This window comes from Acomys minous (assembly GCF_964271855.1).
Source record: "Acomys minous genome assembly, chromosome: 12".
Lineage (NCBI taxonomy): Eukaryota > Metazoa > Chordata > Mammalia > Rodentia > Muridae > Acomys > Acomys minous.
Window position 1 is genome coordinate 67692849 of NC_140493.1, and position 18527 is coordinate 67711375.

An 18527-nucleotide genomic window follows, 5' to 3' on the forward strand; every position below is an offset into this window, starting at 1 on the left:
AAACACTTTACCACTGGGCTACATCCTCAGGCTACCATTATTATTTACATTTTTTTTCTCCTTAGCATTTTTTTTAAAACCTCCTGGGGTTTGAGGTATGTATAGCTCAGTGGTCAGGCATATTTTGGACACACAAGGCTCTAAATTCAATTCCTAGCACCAAAAGGGGAAGAAAAGAAAATCAGCAACAGAACAGGTCCCTCTAAACCTGGTTGTGACCTCATGGTCTGTGTTTTTAGATACTGGCAGAGATGACAAAGTGGGAAGGGGGTAGGAAAACAAATGTCCTTTCAAATAACTCTGCCCCAAGCCTTCTGGAGAGGAAACTAAGAGATGTCAGACCCACCAAGCCATCAGTGTGGAGGCTCCAGTCCAGACAGAAGGGTCCTTCTGCCTAGAAGGCAAGGGCAGGAGGAGATCTGCCCCCGCCCCCGCAGCTGGAGAAGGGCTCTTGGGCAAGCACACTGTCCTCCGGGGCAGGCAGTCTCAGAACAACTTGTAGTAGTCCATCTCACTGTTCTAGCTAGGTTCTAAAACTCTGACTTTTGGGGTTTGAATTAGAGGCTAACCTGAGCTACAAAGTGTGTTACAGAGCCTGGGCTACAGAGTGAGACTCTGCCTCAACTCCCAACCCCAAAAGGCACTCACAAGGTAGGGATGTAGCTCTACGGTAGAGTGCCTGTCATTTAAGCTCCTCAGATGTGCTCTCTAGGACCACAAAAGTGTGTTCTCTTGTTTATTATCATTCTTTACACATTAAAAAAAAAAAAAGAGGGGCTGGAGAGATGGCTAAGTGGTTAAGAGCACCGTCTGCTCTTACAAAGGACCCTGGTTCGATTCCCAGCACCCACATGGCAGCTCACAACTGTCTGTAACTCCAAGGTCTGACACCCTCACACCAATGCACATAAATTAAAAATTAAATAAAAATATTTTTTAAAAAAGAGAGCTTATAAGATAACCTTACAGGCTTGGTGAGTTCTCACATCCTGGATACTTTTAGAGCAGGAAACAAAACAAATGCCAGAGGTGGGGGCACATGCCCGAATCCCAGCCTTGGGAGACGGAGGCAAGAGGATCAAGCGTTTGAGGCTAGATGGCGCATCAGGTACAAGTCCCTCCTGAGCAAGTCTGATGACAAGTTCATGTTCCCAGAACCCATGAAAAAGCGGCAGGAGAAAAGAGACTCTACAAGATGTTCTCTGACCCACCCAGGTACACTGTGGCGCACATGCAAAAGTACACACACACACACACACACACACACACACACACCATGTGCACTTCACACACATAGTGAAAGAAGAGTTCAAGGCCAAGGCCAACCTGGGCTACACAGCCAGTACAGGGCTAAGCCTAGGCTACAACAATTTGTCTTAAACAACAAACAGACAGAATAGAACACGTAGCTCATTTGCCAGAGCCCCCTGCTTTATTACCCTCTCCTCCAGCCACTACTTTTCCCTAAGAGTACTCAATTGCTATTATCTTCTCTTCCTTCATTTCTTTCCCCCCTGTGGCAGTAGCAACTGAACCCAGGGCCCTGTGCATGCTTGGCAAGAAAGCCAAACGGAGCCAGTTTTCAGGCCTCTTTTTGAGACAGAGACTCACAAAGTGGCCTTGGTTGGTCTGGAACTCACTCTATAAACAAGGCTGGAACCCACAGCAATCCGCTTGCATCTGCCTCTTTTGTTTGCTTTGTTTTGTTTTGAGACAGAGTTTCTTTGTGTAGCCTTGGCAGTCCTGGACTCACTTTGCAGTCCAGGAACTCACAGTGATCCACCTGCCTCTGCCTCTTGAGTGCTGGGATCAAAAGCATGAGCCACCAAGACCTCTTTTTTATTTTGTGAGACAGGATCTTACTAAGTTCCCTAAGCCGGCCTGACTCTATAACCATGCAAGCCTGAATTTTCCTTTTTTAATAATTAAAAAATAAGATAATAAGATACCAGACAACAGATATTATATGGAGGTTTATTATATATGTATGAGGAGAGACGGAAGGTGGGAGAGGGAGAGGTGAGAGAGAGAGAGAGAAGAGAGGAAGAGAGAGGAGGAGGGAGAGAGGTGAGAGAAAGGGGGTAAGAAGGAGGGGCCAGGTGGGTGTGTCCTTTCATATACTGGGCAGGGCCACGCCCCCTGGCAGGTACCGATGACATCATAGGTAGGCGGACTGAAGCAGAATCCTAACACCTTTCCCTTCCCAGGTGCTGAGATTATAGGTCTGTGCCAGAAGGCCCAAGCTCTGTGTCCTTACGTTGGTTTTGCACTTAAAAATAAATAAATAAATAATGGTACGTGTTTTGTGACTTGAATGATTGTGTGATTTGTTTCTGTTGTGTATGCTGGGGATGTAGAATTTTTTATTCCCAATTGTGTGAAGATACCACAGTTAACTGGCATTTAGGTACTTTCCCACTTGGAGTTGTTTTGAATCATATGAACATCTGGTGAACATATGTGTTGGCTTTTTAAAACTTATATTTCTAGGCAAGGAATTTGATGCATATATTCTGCTTTACAAGATGCTGCCAAATGTTCTCCAAAGTGGCTGTAGCAATTTACACTCCCATCAACAGCCTGAGGTTCTGGTTGCTCTTAACGCTTACACCAGTTCTCATGGGGAATCTGCCAGGGGACAAATACCACAACTGGGACTCAGAGATGGGTTTCCTCACCACAGCATCAAATCCTATGGAAAAGTAATCCACGGCCGAGGCAGGCTTTATCTTCACTTTATGTGTAGGGATGTTTCGCCTCATGTCTGTCTGTACCTGCAGAAGCTAGAAAGGCCACCAGCTTTCCTGGAACCGAAGCTCACAGTTGTTAGCTGACATGTCTCTTCTGGGAATCAAATTTGGAAGAGCAGCCAGTGCTCTGAACTACAGAGAAAGCTCTCCAGCTCGCTCTCTCTTTCGCTTTTTGAAACAAGGTCTCACAGTGTAGCCCAGGCTGGTCTCAAGTTCCCTATACAGCCTAGGCTTGACTCAAACTTCCTGCAATTTGACTTCAGGCTCCTGAGTGCTGGGGTTGTAGGCATATCTCCCACACTCAGCATTAGTCTCTCCTATCATCCTTTGGAAAGGATGCAGTGTCCTGTCCTGATGACATCCTGGCTCCCAATGTGTTTTTGTTTTATTTCATCGGTCTGTCTACTATATATTTTGAGATAAGGTCTTATTTATTTATTTATTTATTTTTTTGAGACAGGGTCTCTCTGTGTAACAGCTCTGGCTGTCTTGGAACTCGCTCTGTACTCCAGGCTGGCCTCGAACTCACGGAGATCCGCCTGCCTCTGCCTCCCAAGTGCTGGGATTAAAGGCATGCGCCGCCGCCGCCACCACCTGGCAATAGGGTCTTACTGTAACCATGGTTTGGCCTGAGTATCATAGAGATCCAGCTGCCCAAGTGCTGGCATTAAAATGGATTAATGGCACACACCTTTCATCCCACCACTCAGGAGGCAGAGTCAGGTGGTTCTCCTGTAAGTTCAAGGCCAGCCTGGTCTACAAAGTGAGTCCAGGACAGCCAGAGCTGTTACACAGAGAAACCCTGTCTTGAAAAACAAAACAAAACAAAAATAAATAAATAAATAAACCACCATGCCAGCCCAAGGTCCTCTCTTAAAATGCACTGTATTATATGGAGAATGGCAGAACACCTACGGCCTAAGGAAGAAGCAGGGAGCCGGAGTTTGCTCCCTGTTGGAACTGCTCATGGTTGGTGGTTATGTCAATGATGATGTTCTTGGCTCAATTCTTGCACTCCTGACTGCTAAAAGCTTCCTTGATTACTTCTCAGAGGTCTTTGTAGGAACTCACAACTGAAGACCTACAGGTATCGGAAGCAGCTGGAGGGACACAGGTTGGGTTAGGGGGACCCATTGATGCTTTTTAGGATCAGTCCAGAGGTCCTCTGTGAGAGCAGCCTTGCCTCTGGTTCTCAGCTGTTCCTCTGTGAGAGAGCAGCCCTTTCTGTAAACCAAGCGCTGAAGGGGGAAAACCCGTGTTCAGGGCAGGTTTGCCTTTGCTAGGAAGATACACCCTTGCAGAATAAATTCAGTTTTCAAAGGAGTCATTGGTGAAATAGAGTCTTTGAGTATTGGGAGAATCATGTTCTCAAAAGTGTCTCCCAAACTGGGCATGGTGGCGCACGCCTTTAATCCCAGCACTTGGGAGGCAGAGGCTGATGGATCACTGTGAGTTCGAGGCCAGCCTGGTCTACAAAGTGAGTCCAGGACAGCCAAGGCTACACAGAGAGACCCTGTCTTAAAAAAAAAAAAGTCTCCCAGTGTACTCCCGATGACTATTTGGCATGGTGAGCCCTTCACAACAAAAGCATAATGAAGCGGCTCGCACAAGCTAGAAAGAAGGCTTTGACTTTTCTGTCAAGAAGGAAGGGGAACAATTAGGGCACAAGAGCCAGGTCACGGTTAACTCAGACTCTAAGGGTGCATGAAATATGGTACATCTACATATGTGAGATAACTAGTACCAACCTACGACACCACGCCTCGAATGGGTTTAAGTAACTTCACTTGAGTTCACACAGAACTGCATCTGGATGATACAAGACTTGCCCGCTAGACCTCCGTTTCTAAGAGTGCCCACAAGTGTGCCAGGCCCTGGATACAAAGTACTGAACAAGCAGACAGGTTTCTTGCCTTCACGCAGTTCACACCTGGCGGACCTAGCTACGGAGGCAGGCCCGGGAAGGAGGCCTCGTTCATTTTATGTACACTGCAGACTCTCTAACTAGCTGGTGAGTCATTCATATGGGGAAACCGCACCCCCCCCCCGCACCGAAATTGAAATGAGCTTTTAAGCAGGGTCAAGAAAAAGGAGGATTAGTAGAGGGAGAAACACTTTTCTTTCTGAAGGATTTCCCTCAAAAGGGGAAAAATAATAATCTGAGTCTAAAAACCATTCTTAAAAATACCCGGGGTTTCTGGGTAAAAAGGTGGGCGTGGAGGGAGAAACAGTGAGGTGTGCGGAGAACCCTCAGCCAGCCACGACTCACTTGCCAGAGGCATACAAGAGGGCGGTGTTGGACACCGGGGACCTGAGCCCCTAAATCTCTCTGGCTCAACACCACCGGAGGCCCGCGGGGGGGTGGGACCCCGCCCCCCGGCCCCCGCCCCCTCCCCCGGCAGTACAGGCTATGAATGGGCAACTCGGGTTCTCCAGCAATCGCCACCACCCCTCCCCCGACCTCGGTCTCCCCGAGCTGCTGCCGTCACAGGGCGGGGAGCGGGAGGAACGGGGGAGCAAACAAGCCCCGGGGCGCTAGCCTGACTCCGGCGGAGGGAGCTACCTAGGGGCAGAGAGGGGCGTGAGGCGCACAGGACCCCGCCCCCGCCTGGCCCCGGCCGGGTGGGCTGGCGGCCGCGCGCAGGAGGGCCACGACCCCTCTGCTCCTGGGGCAGCGCGGGAGGGGTGCGAGCCCCCGAGTCCCTGCCCCGACCGTACCTCCTTTTTCACGTTCCACAGCAGCTTTTCTTTGACTGCGTCCTCTGCGCTGCCCATGGTGGGGCAGGTGGCGGGCGGCACGAAGCGGCGCCCCCCCCCCGAGCCCCCGCGCGCCCTTGCCGCCTCCGCGCGCCTCCGGACTCAGCGCCCCACGCGCGAGGCGGAGCCCCCGCCCGCAGCACTCCCCGCCTGCTCCCGCCGCAGCCACTGCCCGGTGCTCAGCTCCGCAGCCATCTTCCGAGCCCCGCAGACGTCAGGCAGCAGGCCCGGCCCCTTCCCACAGCCGGCAGGGAGGGGGTGTGTGCGCCGCGACTGGGGGGGGGGAGGAGGGGGGGGTCAGGGCGGGTGGGGACGCCTGGGGGCGTCGGGCCCCGGCGCGCGCCGCAGGGTTGGTTGTTATGGTGACTGGCGGGCTCCCGCCCCGTGGGCGCGAACCCGCATTGTGAGCGCTGGGAGTCAGCCTCGTGCCAGGAGCTGCGGGGCGGGCAGGCTCTGGGAGGTGCTTGGTTGAGTCTGGGCTGTCCTCCTCGACTACAGTGACTGCTCCCGACTTCTAGCCCCTCCGAGAGGAGCAAGGATGCCAGGGTCCTGGCTCTGGGTTCGAATATGGGTCCCATCACCCCTCCGAATATCGTGGCCCTGCTAGTAGCTCTTAGCCTCAAAGCTTGTGGGGAAAAAGCCAGAACCCGGCCGCGAGCTACGGAGCCCCGGAGCCCGAGGACCAGAGGAACCTTCTTTAGGGTCTCCACGGCCCGTTTGGCTAATCTTGCAGATTTGTGGTTAGAGGGGCACGAGTTGGAGTCAGACACAGGCTTGAACGGAGCCGGTGAGGCTGAGACGAGCCCCTTCTAAGTGATTTCACGTTGCAAACTAGAGTAATAGGGGAAAAGAAAAGGCCACTCAGTTACAAATTCCATCCTTTCGTGCAATTCAAGGGGACCGGAGAGCGACGTGCAAAATCTACATGACAGGACTTCTATTTTTTTTTCCCCAACGTGACGCAACTTTAGCGTGCAAAAACAGAAAGGTGAGCGCAAAATAGGCCCTCTGCATTACGAGCTGAAGCCGGGAGACTGCAGCCGGCGCCTCTCGGCCCTCGACTGCGGGCTGGAACGTGGGAAAAGTTCCCACGATGGCTCTGCGGAGAATCTGGCACTCCAGGATCTCAGGGAGGCGGAGGAAACCTCGCGAGAAGGTGCGGGACCTAAGACCCAGGCCAGTTTCCGGGGCCGGAAACGCTCCGGTCCGCCCGGAAGTAGTGCTTGTTCAGTGCACGTGGGCCGCAGAATGGCGGCTCACCGCTCCGGTCCGCTGAAGCAGCAGAATAAAGCTCATAAAGGCGGGCGCCACCACGGTGGTGGGTCCGCACAACGGGACGGTAAAGGTGAGTAGACAGAGGCGGAAGGGCTGCTTAGCGGATACCCATGCCCGGGCAGAGACTATAGACTTGGGACCCTAGCCAAAAGCTCTCTTTAAGGAGCGCCGTGAGGTTCTTGTTGGTGAATCTCATGGTGGAGAACAGCCGCTTCTGCTCTGCCTTCCAGGCCGTGTAGGACCGAAGATCCTGAGCAAGAAGCTGAAGAAGCAGCTCAGCCGAGTAGACCAGAGGCATCGCGCCACCCAGCTCCGAAAGCAGAAAAGGGAGGCGGTGAGAAGGGCAGGGGTTGGGAAACGGTGCTGCTTATGTTTTAGACGGGTGGGTAAAGTCCCACACTAGCTAGGGAAATGGGACGAAAGTGGACGTCATTCCAGGTACCTTCGGCCCGCGTTTTTTTTTTTTTTTTTTTTAGTTGAGGTCCTGCCAAACTCTGGCTTTCAAGAGAATGCTTAGCACTTGGGCGGATTCATTTATACGGACCGCCGCTGCTCTTTCGCAGAGTGTTATTTATTTATCTTAAGCAATGGGTCTCACAGTGTGAAGCCCTGGCTGGCTTAAAGTTCCCAAGTAAGTCAAGACTGGCCTCCAACTCTTCTGCCTCCTGAGTGCTCAGTTTAAAGGCCCGAGCCATTCTGATCTTCTTTTCCTTTTTAATTAGTTAACTGTTTATTATTTTTGTGCACTGGTGTTTTGCCCGCATTTGTGTCTGTGGGTGTCAGATTCTGGACTTCACAGTTGTGACCTGCCATGTGGGTGCTGGGAATGGAACCCCGGGTCCTGTAGAAGAACAGTCAGTGCTCTTAGCCGCTGAGAAGTGTCTCTGGCTTCTCTGATTCCTTTCTTTCTAAGTTTTACATTAAATAAAATTCCCAGCCGGGCGGTGGTGGCGGCACACGCCTCTAATCCCAGCGCTCGGGAGGCAGACGCAGGTGGATCCCCGTGAATTCGAGGCCAGCCTGGCCTGCAGTGTGCGGCTTGGGAGTGCTGCGTTGGTGTGGCAGCATCTGTATTTTTGAAGATGTAGTTGGTGAAGCAAATGATAGCTGTGGACCTCTGTGTTCCTAGGTTCTGGCAGAGAAGAGGCAGCTGGGCAGCAAGGATGGGCCTCCACATCAGGTGCTGGTGGTGCCTCTGCACACCAGCATTTCCCTTCCAGAGGCATTTACACTGCTTCAGAATGATGACTTGGGGACAGTGTACTTGAACGAATGGGGGAGCACCCACAGCTTTATGTTTCTGTGTCCTGGTTTGAAACATCGATGGTTTTTCACATGTGCCAGACCAGGTTAGAGTATCCAATGCTTTCCTGTCGTTGTGTTTTAAGTAGTTCCGTTTCTTGATTATAACGTGCTAACTTACCTCTTTTTACTGTGTCTTCTGTATCCAGGGGATCTGCATACTGTATTAGACATGGCAAAAGTTGCTGATACCATTCTGTTCCTCCTGGACCCGCTAGAAGGCTGGGACAGTACTGGGGATTACTGTCTATCTTGTCTGTTTGCCCAGGGCCTTCCCACCTATAGTAAGTGTGTTGGAGTATTGGAGTACAGCAAAGAAAGTAAACTTGCGCTTTTCTTTCCTTCCTTCCTTCCTTTCTTTTTCTTTGTGTGCATGTGCAACTCTGATCTTCCAGGCTCAAAGTTCAGCATTTGATTTAGGAATACAATCAATAGGTTGTAGGGGCTGGAGAGATGGCTTAGAGATTAAGAGCACTGACTGCTCTGCCAGAGGTTCTGAGTTCAAATCCCAGCAACCACATGGTGGCTCATAACCATCTATAATGTGATTTCATGCCCTCTTCTGGCCTGCAGGTGTACATGCAGGAAGAACATTGTATACTTAATAAATAATTAAAAAACAATGGGTTAGCCAGGCGTGGTGGCACAGGCCCTTAATCCCAGCACTCGGGAAGCAGAGGCAGGCAGATCACTGTGAGTTCGAGGCCAGCCTGGTCTACAAAGTGAGTCCAGGACAGCCAAGGCTACACAGAGAAACCCTGTCTCGAAACACTAGAACAAAACAAAACAATGGGTTGTATTCTGATGTGGGATATAGGTGTCCAAATTGAACATTATTATTATATTTTTTCTTTTTTTTCTTTTTCTTTTTTCTTTTTTTTAAAGACAGGGTTTCTCTGTGTAGTCTTTTGACTGTCCTGGACTCGCCTTGTAGACCAGGTTGGCCTTGAACTAACAATGATTTGCCTGCCTCTGCCTCCCAAGTGCTGGGATTACAGCCATGCGCCACTGCGCTGGGTTGGTGTTGAACTGGAGAGGAATTTTCAAGTAGTGAAACAATAAGTTACTAAGCTCTTTCTCTCTCTCTCTCTCTCTCTCTCTCTCTCTCTCTCTCTCTCTCCAGCACTAGCTGTCCAGGGGCTTTCTGGTCTTCCACCAAAGAAACAAATAGATGCCAGAAAGAAGCTCAGTAAAACAGTGGAGAAGCGCTTTCCTGAAGACAAAGTCCTGTCCCTAGACACTCAACAGGAAGTAGGAATGCTGCTTAGACAGTTGGCTAACCAGAAGCAACGACATCTTGCTTTTCGAGAGCGGCGCGCTTATTTGTTCGCCCATGTTGCTGACTTCATGCCAAGTGAGGAAAACAGCTCCGTGGGCACCTTGAAAATCTCAGGCTATGTTCGAGGGAGGACTCTGAATGTAAATAGCTTGCTGCATATTGTTGGACATGGTGATTTCCAAATGAATCAGATAGATGCGCCTGTGGACCCTTTCCCGTTAAATCCTAGAGTGAATAAATCCCAGAAGAAGCCAAGCATGACAATGGAGGTAAGACTGATATGGTTTTTACTTCCGAGCGGGCTGGGCGGCCCTCTGTTTCTTGGCTACCTTCTTTGCCTAACGTTGTTTTTGACTTTTTTATTGATCTTACTTTTGTTTTTTTTGTTTTTTTTTTTAATATTTTTTTTTTAGTTTTAATTTATGTGCATTGGTGTGAGGGTGTCAGATCTTGGAATTACAGACAGGTGTGAGCTGCCATGTGGGTGCTGGGAATTGAACTCAGGACCTTTGGAAGAGCAGGCATTGCTCTTAACCACTGAGCCATCTCTCCAGCCCCTGATCTTACTTTTGTATGCTGGAGAGGGCATATCGCTAGTATGGAGGGCAGAGGACAACCTGACAGGCTTTGGTTCTCTTCCTACCTTGTGGGCCCAGGCTGTGTTGTAAGTTTTCAAAGCAGATAGTTGGCATGCTTAGGTTGTGAGGAGACTACTGCTAGTTTGCCATGTAAGGCAGTGAACAGATATATGTTGATCAAGTATACTTATGTAGTATTTTCTAGATATTCTGCAGTTGGCAGAACTTAATTTGAATTAGGAGAAAACACAACTTGTGAATTTAAAAATTACCATAGCATGTAGTTAAGGTGCAGACCTGCTGTGGAAATCAAGTACAGTAGCAAGCTACAGAGGAAAGATCAGAGTCAACCAGGTGTACAGAAGGGATGAGTGAATATGTTGGGGATTGTGTAAACGTAGGTATACTGATGGAGTAGAAGTTTTCTTTGTTGGTTTTTGTTTTTGTTTTTGTTTTTTTAAAGACTTTTTCTTTGTAGTCCTAACTATCCTGGAATTCACTCTGCACACCAGGCTGGCCTCAAACTCACAGAGATCCGCCTGCCACTGCCTCCTCAGTGCTGAGATTAAATGGATAGGCTACCACACCCAGCTTTGAACCTTTTGAAAAGATTGGACCTCACTATGGCCTGGAAGTTAGCATATAGACCAGGCTAGCCTGAAATGTTGCAGAGATCACCATGCCTCTGCCAAATAAGTGGTGAGATAAAAGATGTGAACCATCATGCAGGTTTATTTGAATTCTGAAAAGAGCCGCTTGATTGAAAGAGATTATAATAAACAGGAGAGGGCCGAGGTTAGAAACAACGTCAGGGGAGCAGAGTTGAAATGCTAGGAGATAGCCTTGTGGAAACCTGGGTCTGTTTTGCTTTTCTGTTTACTTTTTGGCTCTTTCAGATTCCTGTTACAGGTTAATGACAGATTGTTAATCTGCGTTTGGTTTTAGATTTGTGTTACAGATGCTGCAGATGACATGGAGGAAGACCTTAAAGTTCTGATGAAGGCAGACCCCGACCAGCAGGAGACTTTACAAACAGAGGTTGTTCCAGATCCAATGGAAGGGGAGCAAACCTGGCCCACTGAGGAGGAGCTGGACGAGGCAGATGGTCAGTGGTAGCAAACATGTTACTCATCTGACTTTAGTTTTTTTTGTGTTTATTTTGTTTTTCGAGACATAGTTTCTCTGTGTCAGTCACCCTGGCTGTTCTGGACTCACACATCTGCCTGCCTCTGCCTCCCGAGTGCTGGGAAATCAGGAGTGCGCCACCTTGCCCGGCCTGACTTTAATTTTGTATAGCTCTTTACTTGGTTACTGCTCATTTGCTTATCGGGCTGCATGAGGAGGAGATTGAAGGTCAAGTACTACATGACTGTACTAAGCAGGCACTGTGTCCCGCTCTGCTTCCTCTCTAGAAGTCACTCCAGGCTCGTCTTTTTAAACACTAAGTGACATTAGGTCCATCACAGGGCCCAACATAGCCGCGCATTAGTTGCTAACTGGAGGTGGCTGAATGATGTTTGGAGGAGTCTGGTCTCGGGTAGCTGTGTTTTCTCATGTTGGTAGCAGTATCTGCAAAGCTGAGGATATATAAATGCGTTGTTTGTGTTTTTACAGACTTACTGAAGCAGCGGCCCAGGGTGGTAAAGAAGGTCCCTAAGGGAACATCCAATTACCAAGCTGAGTGGATTTTGGATGAAGGTGATGAGAGCGATGGGGAAGGCGATGAGTATGATGATGCACAACATGAAGGCTTTATGGAGGAGGAGTCTCAGGTAAGAAGCGGGCCTTTGAGCCACCAGGGTGAGTAGCCCAAAAACAAAACTGAAATCAGCTGCGTGAGCGTGCCTGTAACTATAGAAAAGAGGTTTTCATAACTAAATTCTCTTATAATTGATTTTGAGGTTGAGTAAAGTGCCACCCAAGGGTTAGAGGACTTGAGTTTGAATCCTCAGAACCCATGTAAAGCCAGATGTGGTACCGTGCCGATGGCAGGGTTAGGGGTAGAGACAGGATCTCTCGGGGACTAGGGCCAAGTTAACAAGCAAAAGATATGTCTCACGGTGAAAGGTGAGGACAGGCGTGTGAGAATGTGTTTATGAGTAAAGGCATGATTTTAGAGGTCAGAGGACAACTTTGGTTGCCTGTCAGGTCAGGCAGAACACTGTATACTAATCTTTAAAAAAAAAAAAAGGTGCTGCTCATCTCACACTCGTGCTTGCAGTTAAATGTGAACCAATGTATGGCAGTCAGGAGCAGCTTGCTGGAGTCATCTCAGTTCCCTGGATAGAACTCAGGTCTAGCAATCCGGTCATCAGTGTTGGGCACAAGTGCCTTTACGTACTTAGCCACCTTGTTGGTGCTGTGGTTTTGCTTTTTGCCTGTCATAGGCATGTGAAATCTGCCTGGCTGTAGGCAGTGCTGGGGATGTAAACGACGGCGTCATGCATACTAGGTAGGAAGCATCCCTCGTGCTTTCTGGGGTTGTTAGTCTTACTCTGTCACCCAAGCTGCCATCAAACTCACAGTGAGTTTCCTGCCTCACCTTTGTAAATAAGACTACAAGTGTGGCTCTCTCCATCTTCTCTGCTCAGGGGAGCAGCTCTCTTGCCTTGGCCCCTCACCCTTGAAAACGTGTGCCTGCTCCAAGTTTGTCTATTAGATCCTTGATCAGGAGCACCTCTCAGCTGCTGAGTTGTCTACATGGGCCAGCAGATGAGGCCCCCATAGCTTGGCAGGCCAGCACCATTTCAAGGGACATCGACACAGCCCTCAAGTTCACTGGGGCTGGAGCTGGGCTGAGATTGGGACTGTTTTGGGGAGCCTCATTGTCTATGCCAGGAACCCTTCCCTGAAGCAACAGCTCTTCTGCGCGAGCCTGGGCTTTGCCCTCTCAAAGGCCATGGGGCTCTTTTGCCTAACGGTGGCCTTTCCCATCTTCACCATGTGAAGTAGCTGTCTCCACTTCCACCTCCCACAGCTCTTTTGTGTCCCGTCTGCCCTGTGTGCTGCTTTTCCTGTCCCTCCCCAGGAAGTCTTGTTGAAGTGCTTGGCACAGAGAAAAGACTACAAGTGTGTTTCATGCTGCATATTTGTTACCCTGATTTACAGGATGGGAGTGGTGAGGAGGAAGAGGAGGAGGAGGAATGTGAGACGATGACTCTAGGGGAGTCTGTGCGTGACGACCTGTACGATGAGAAGGTTGATGACGAGGCCGAGGAGAGGATGCTGGAGAAGTATAAACAGGAGCGACTGGAAGAAATGTTCCCAGATGAGATGGATACCCCCCGCGACGTGGCTGCTAGAATCCGGTTAGTCGACAAGTCACTTCAAACAAGTTAACTTCAAACTTGGATGCTCTAGAATTGAGTAGGAAGGAAATGGAGAGCTAAAGTTAACTAGCAAATACTCCCTGCAGAGGAAATACCCGGAACTGTATATTTGGGAAGTAAGAGTGTATGTTTTGAATGAATGCTTGCAAAGTAAGAAAATGGGCGGGCGTGGTGGTGCACACCTTTAATCCCAGCACTTGGGAGGCAGAGGCAGGTGGATCGCTGTGAGTTCCAGGACAGCCAAGGGTACACAGAGAAACCCTGTCTCGAAAAACCAAAAAAAAAAAAAAAAAAAAAGTAGGTGACTTTTAGAAGCAAGCTGTAAGACAGGTTGAAGGACCCCATTCCCTGATAGGCAACGTTGTCCCCTGTGAAAAGTCTAGTTTGATTCTGCAATGCTTGTTAGGAGCTATTTTAGATAACATGCTTTTTTGCTAAAGCTATTAGTTTGGAGTTGTCTGAAAGATAGGGTCTCATGTAGACCAGGCAAGCTTCGATCCTCCTGCCTCCACCTCCCAAGTGCTGGGATTGTAGGTGTATATTTCCACTCCCAGTAGTAGTTTATAAGAGTATTTTGGTGCCTTACTTCTTTTGTTTTCCAAAAGATTTATTTATTTATTACATATACAGTATTCTGCATGCATGCTAGAAGAGGGCACCAGATCTCATGTTTATGAGCCACCATGCGGTTGCTGGGAATCGAACTCAGGACCTCTGGAAGAGCAGACGGTGCTCTTAACCACTGAACCATCCGTCTAGCCCCAGTGCCTTAGTATTTTGAGACAGCTTTGCTTTGTAGCCCAGGCTGGAGTGGAACACATGACTCCCAGTGCTAGGTGGGAGTAGAGGTATATACTATAGAGCCAGATTTAAAGACTTGCTTGTTGTGCTGTGCTGGGGATTGAACCCTGGGCAGCCATGTGTATGCTAGGTAAGCATTTTACCACTGAGGTACATTCTAGATAAGAGCACTTTGAAAAAGCTAGAGCCTTAACCATTTTACATGTGAGGTGAGTCTTATATAGCACCATCTAACCCTCCTACTTTAAAACCTGTGTTCTAGATTTCAGAAATATAGAGGCCTCAAGAGCTTCCGGACGTCTCCTTGGGACCCTAAGGAGAACCTACCTAGAGATTATGCTCGGATCTTCCAGTTTCAGAATTTCATTAACACTAGGAAAAGAGTCTTTAAAGAGATTGAGGGAAAAGAAGTTGAAGGAGCTGAGGTACCTGTCTTCTGCCCACCTTGTAAATTTTGTTTTGTTTTTTCGAGACAGGGTTTCTCTATGGAACAGCCCTGGCTGTCTTAGATTCGTTCTGTAGACCAGGCTGGTCTTGAACTCAGGAGATCCACCTGCCTCTGCCTGTGCCTCTTGGGTGCTGGGATTAAAGGTGTGGGACACCATGCCGTACTTGTCATTTGTTTTTATTTGACAACCATGCTGCTTGTTTGGGAATAAAGAGGGGTCAGAGATAATTAATTGAAAAGGTTGATTCTGGGTGGTTGACACATTCCCGAGTGTCAATGAGGCTTGGCATATGTTTGGAGAAAGCATCTGTCATTATTGGGACATTAGGCAGCCCTGTGACTGTCATGTGCTTCCTCCTGGCAGGTTGGCTGGTATGTCACACTTCATGTCTCTGATGTCCCTGTCTCAGTGATTGAGTATTTCAGGCAAGGAGCACCTTTGATTGCATTTTCTTTGCTACCTTATGAACAGAAGGTAAATCAGTGCTTTGTGGCAGATGGAGAGTTACAAATACTTTTCCAAAATGTTCAACATTTTGCTCATTGAGATGAAAGTGTCTACCTTTTTGATTGAGGAATCAGAGAAGTCAATGATGGTTATGCCAGGATGTCTGAACCTGTCTGAAGCATCTCGTGATGCAGTTTGTGGTTCTGAGGCTTCTCTGAGGGTTTTTTAGAGCAGAACAGGGGTTACCAGTAATAAAAGCAAGTGCCTTTGCCATGTGTACATCTGTTGTTGCTAGGTAGCCAGTAGCCGTGTGTACTGAGGATGGTTGAGAAGGCTTGGATGATTGTGGTTGGGAGAGTAGATGGTGGTCAGGTAATGGGAGCACCGGTCACTATGTCTAGCGCTTTCAGTGTTGATGTGGAATGGTAAGCTAGCTTAGACATGGTACACGAAGCACCAAGGAGGCCTAAATGCACCTATAATGCCAGTTGTTGGGTAAAGGACTGCTTAAAATGACATGTGTATGATACTAACGCATGGTCAGTTCTTAGAGTGAATCTGATCTTTGCTTGGTTTGCCTTTCAGGTTAGGCTGTTAAATGCCTAGACTGTGAAGCTTTTTCTTATTTGGTCCTCAGATGTCAGTGTTGAACATGGTGGTGAGCCGGAACCCTGGCAACACGGAACCTGTGAAGGCCAAAGAAGAGCTGATCTTCCATTGTGGATTCAGGCGCTTCCGCGCCTCGCCTTTATTCTCTCAGCACACAGCAGGTAAGCATGGACACTGCTGGAGTCTTGCCACCTGTTGTCTTTTATACAACTTGCAACACCTAGGTCTCTGGGGTTAGAAACATTTTGAGTACTCAACTTAGGAGCCAATGATGTTTTATCTTAATGTCTGAACCTGTCTGAAGCATCCTAGTGATGCGAGCTGTGTGTGCTGAGGCTTCTCTGCTATGAGTATTATTTCAGAATGGGTTTAAATCAGACTCTGTCCATGTTACCTGCTCAGGGCTTTTGCCTTTCAGTGACAGGAGACAGAGATGGTGACAGCATTACTGGTGCTCTGGGTACATTTTTCTCCCCCATTATGTTGTCATTTTCTAAACAAAATTTTACTGATACATGGCATATCTTGTTACACGTGTGTTTAGTTTTTTGACTTTGAGACAGGGTTAATGTTGGCCTAGAAGGCCTTGAACTTGGGGCCTCCCACCTTTACCTATTGTTATTGCCTGCTTGTTGGATAAGTATCTAATTATTGTGTATGACTCTTTTATTTTGTATTTTTATTTACTGAGATTTGATAGGTAAGGTGTTAGTATGTCACCCAGCTGGTCTTTCTTGACCTGCAGAATGCTGGGAGTACGTGGGTAGACGCACACACCATGCTCAGCTGACACGGGCAGACCTGAGTAGTTGCAATAGAAAGTAACTGGAGCTGGCTCCGTACTTGTTGCTGAGCCTGAGGACCTCGTTCAGTGCGTGCCTGGCTGCATGTGATGGAGGAGAGACCTGTCGGTGACCTCTGCTCTGGTGCTGTAGCACATGGGTCCCTGCACCACCAAAATAAAATACATTCAGAAGCTTTTATTATTTTAGGAAAGTAATGATGGTGTTGCAGATGAACAGAGTTTATGTCTTATACCCAGCACAAAAGAGCTCAGCTCAGAGCCGTATTTACTTTCTGGGTTGAAAGCCTTGCTCAAGACTGAGTTGCTGATGTAGCAGTCTGAGTAAAAGCACTGGTTGTGGAGGCAGTGAGATCAGGTCACCTGGAGGACACTTTCAATGCCAACCTTAGTCTTAAGCTCTGATTTTATCTCCAGTTGACAATCACTGACAGGATGGAGGCTATTTATCTTTCAGTTGAGGGGAAAGTTTGGCAGTTAGTAGTGTAAAGAAACACAAGATGAAGCAGGTAATCTCAGCCCTTGAGATGGAGGAAGGTCCACAGCACGTTCAAGGCCAGCCTACAAAACATGAGACCTGTCTCAAAACAGAGCAGACTGGAGCTTGTAGAGAGACCTGGGCTGGGTTCCCAGGAGCGACACTGGTCAACATAGAGGCACTGCACTCAGAAATACCTGCACCCAGCACATGTGCATACGTGAAGCATGGGTCTTAAACCCTGAGAACATGATGTGCTGTATGGCGGAGCACTGAGCGCATACGAGACCCTGGGTTTGTACACATCACCGTAACTTTAAAGGGTGGGGCTGTGTGCGCAGCACTACAGCGTTTGGCAGCCTTTGGATTGCGTATGGTTTCTCAAACGGCTTTTCACTTTTCTTTCTTTATTTTGGACCCTTACTATGGAAGCTGATAAACACAAATTTCAGAGATTCCTGACTGCTGATGCGGCCTTAGTGGCGACAGTGTTTGCACCAATCACTTTTCCTCCTGCGTCTGTGCTGCTTTTCAAGCAGAGAAGCAATGGTATGTTGACTTCTGAGTGGTAAATAGTGAACATCAGGTACCCACTATGACCATTGCTCTTCTGACTTAGACTTAGGGGTCTCCCTGTATCAAGTTATACTGGTGGGTGTAAGCCTAGGGTGATAAACTAGTTCTTAATTGTTGGCGCACTTCAGTGCAGGCTGCTTAATGTGGGTTTGGGGGACTAGTGTAATATATCTTTCAGTGGTCTTCCTGTGGCCTTAGGAAGGTAGCATAGTGTATTTCTCCAAGAAAATTTAGCTGAAGGATTTGGCCTGGAGATTAACAGCTGCTCTCCTTTTTTAGGGATGCATAGCCTTATTGCTACAGGCCATCTGTTATCAGTGGATCCAGACAGGATGGTCATCAAGAGAGTTGTTCTGAGTGGTCATCCTTTCAAGATCTTCACTAAGATGGCAGTAGTGCGTTACATGTTCTTCAACAGAGGTAGGCATGAGTGAAGGAGAGGAAGAACTCATTCCCTGTGGTGGGAGGATGGTCTTGACATTGCGTGGGTAAATGTTTGATTTTGGGTCTGTGTGTTCCTTTTAAGAGGATGTGATGTGGTTTAAGCCTGTGGAACTGAGAACCAAGTGGGGCCGCAGGGGACACATCAAGGAGCCTTTAGGTAAGAGTGGGATTTCTGGGTGTTACCAAGGGACCATGGGGCTGTGAGTTTACTGCTTAGAAGTCTACCTTGATCCATTTTCTGTTTTCCTTCTAGGTACCCATGGCCATATGAAGTGTAGTTTTGATGGGAAGCTAAAATCTCAGGATACAGTATTAATGAATCTCTATAAGCGAGTTTTCCCCAAATGGACTTACGATCCCTATGTACCAGAACCAGTACCTTGGGTGAAAAGTGAGTTCTCTTCAGCAGTGTCTGAGGTAGACATGGAGTAATGGATTCTGTGGGATTCTGTCTCTCCTGCAACCAGGACTCCAGCATGGAGTCTGTGGGTTGTGACTAGGCAGTTTGTGCTTTCTATTTCAGCAGTCTCTAAGTACAGTGTTTATACTGTTACTACTTAAGCTTTGTTCCCAAACTGTAACTCTTACTGAAATACTTTTCTCCATTAGGGTTTTGAAAAAAGTTTTAAAAAAGAAGATGGAAAACAAAAT

General features: G+C 48.2%; 2 protein-coding genes across 5 annotated transcripts in view; one reads left to right on the forward strand and one right to left on the reverse strand.

The window, feature by feature from the left end:
- SGSM2 (small G protein signaling modulator 2) overlaps positions 1 to 6479 on the reverse strand; it is a gene marked incomplete at its 3' end in the record, with an annotated part of 45681 nt that extends 39202 nt beyond the window's left edge. For all 4 annotated transcript variants that reach the window (XM_084802754.1, XM_084802756.1, XM_084802755.1 and 1 more), the window contains exon 1: positions 5469 to 6479. In XM_084802754.1, the coding sequence (XP_084658880.1) occupies positions 5469 to 5525 (57 nt within the window). In that variant the 5' untranslated portion in view covers positions 5526 to 6479. The remainder of the gene's footprint in view (positions 1 to 5468) is intronic.
- A 78-nt stretch (positions 6480 to 6557) lies between these two features.
- Positions 6558 to 18526, forward strand: TSR1 (TSR1 ribosome maturation factor). Its single transcript, XM_084802765.1, has 15 exons — positions 6558 to 6852; positions 7013 to 7116; positions 7912 to 8131; positions 8234 to 8368; positions 9208 to 9632; positions 10887 to 11046; positions 11556 to 11713; positions 13050 to 13249; positions 14334 to 14496; positions 14884 to 14994; positions 15605 to 15737; positions 17289 to 17405; positions 17712 to 17852; positions 17959 to 18033; positions 18130 to 18526. Exons 1-15 carry the CDS (start codon positions 6756 to 6758, stop codon positions 18306 to 18308), a joined length of 2418 nt encoding a protein of 805 aa, XP_084658891.1. The 5' UTR covers positions 6558 to 6755; the 3' UTR covers positions 18309 to 18526.
- The last annotated feature ends 1 nt before the right edge of the window (position 18527 follows it).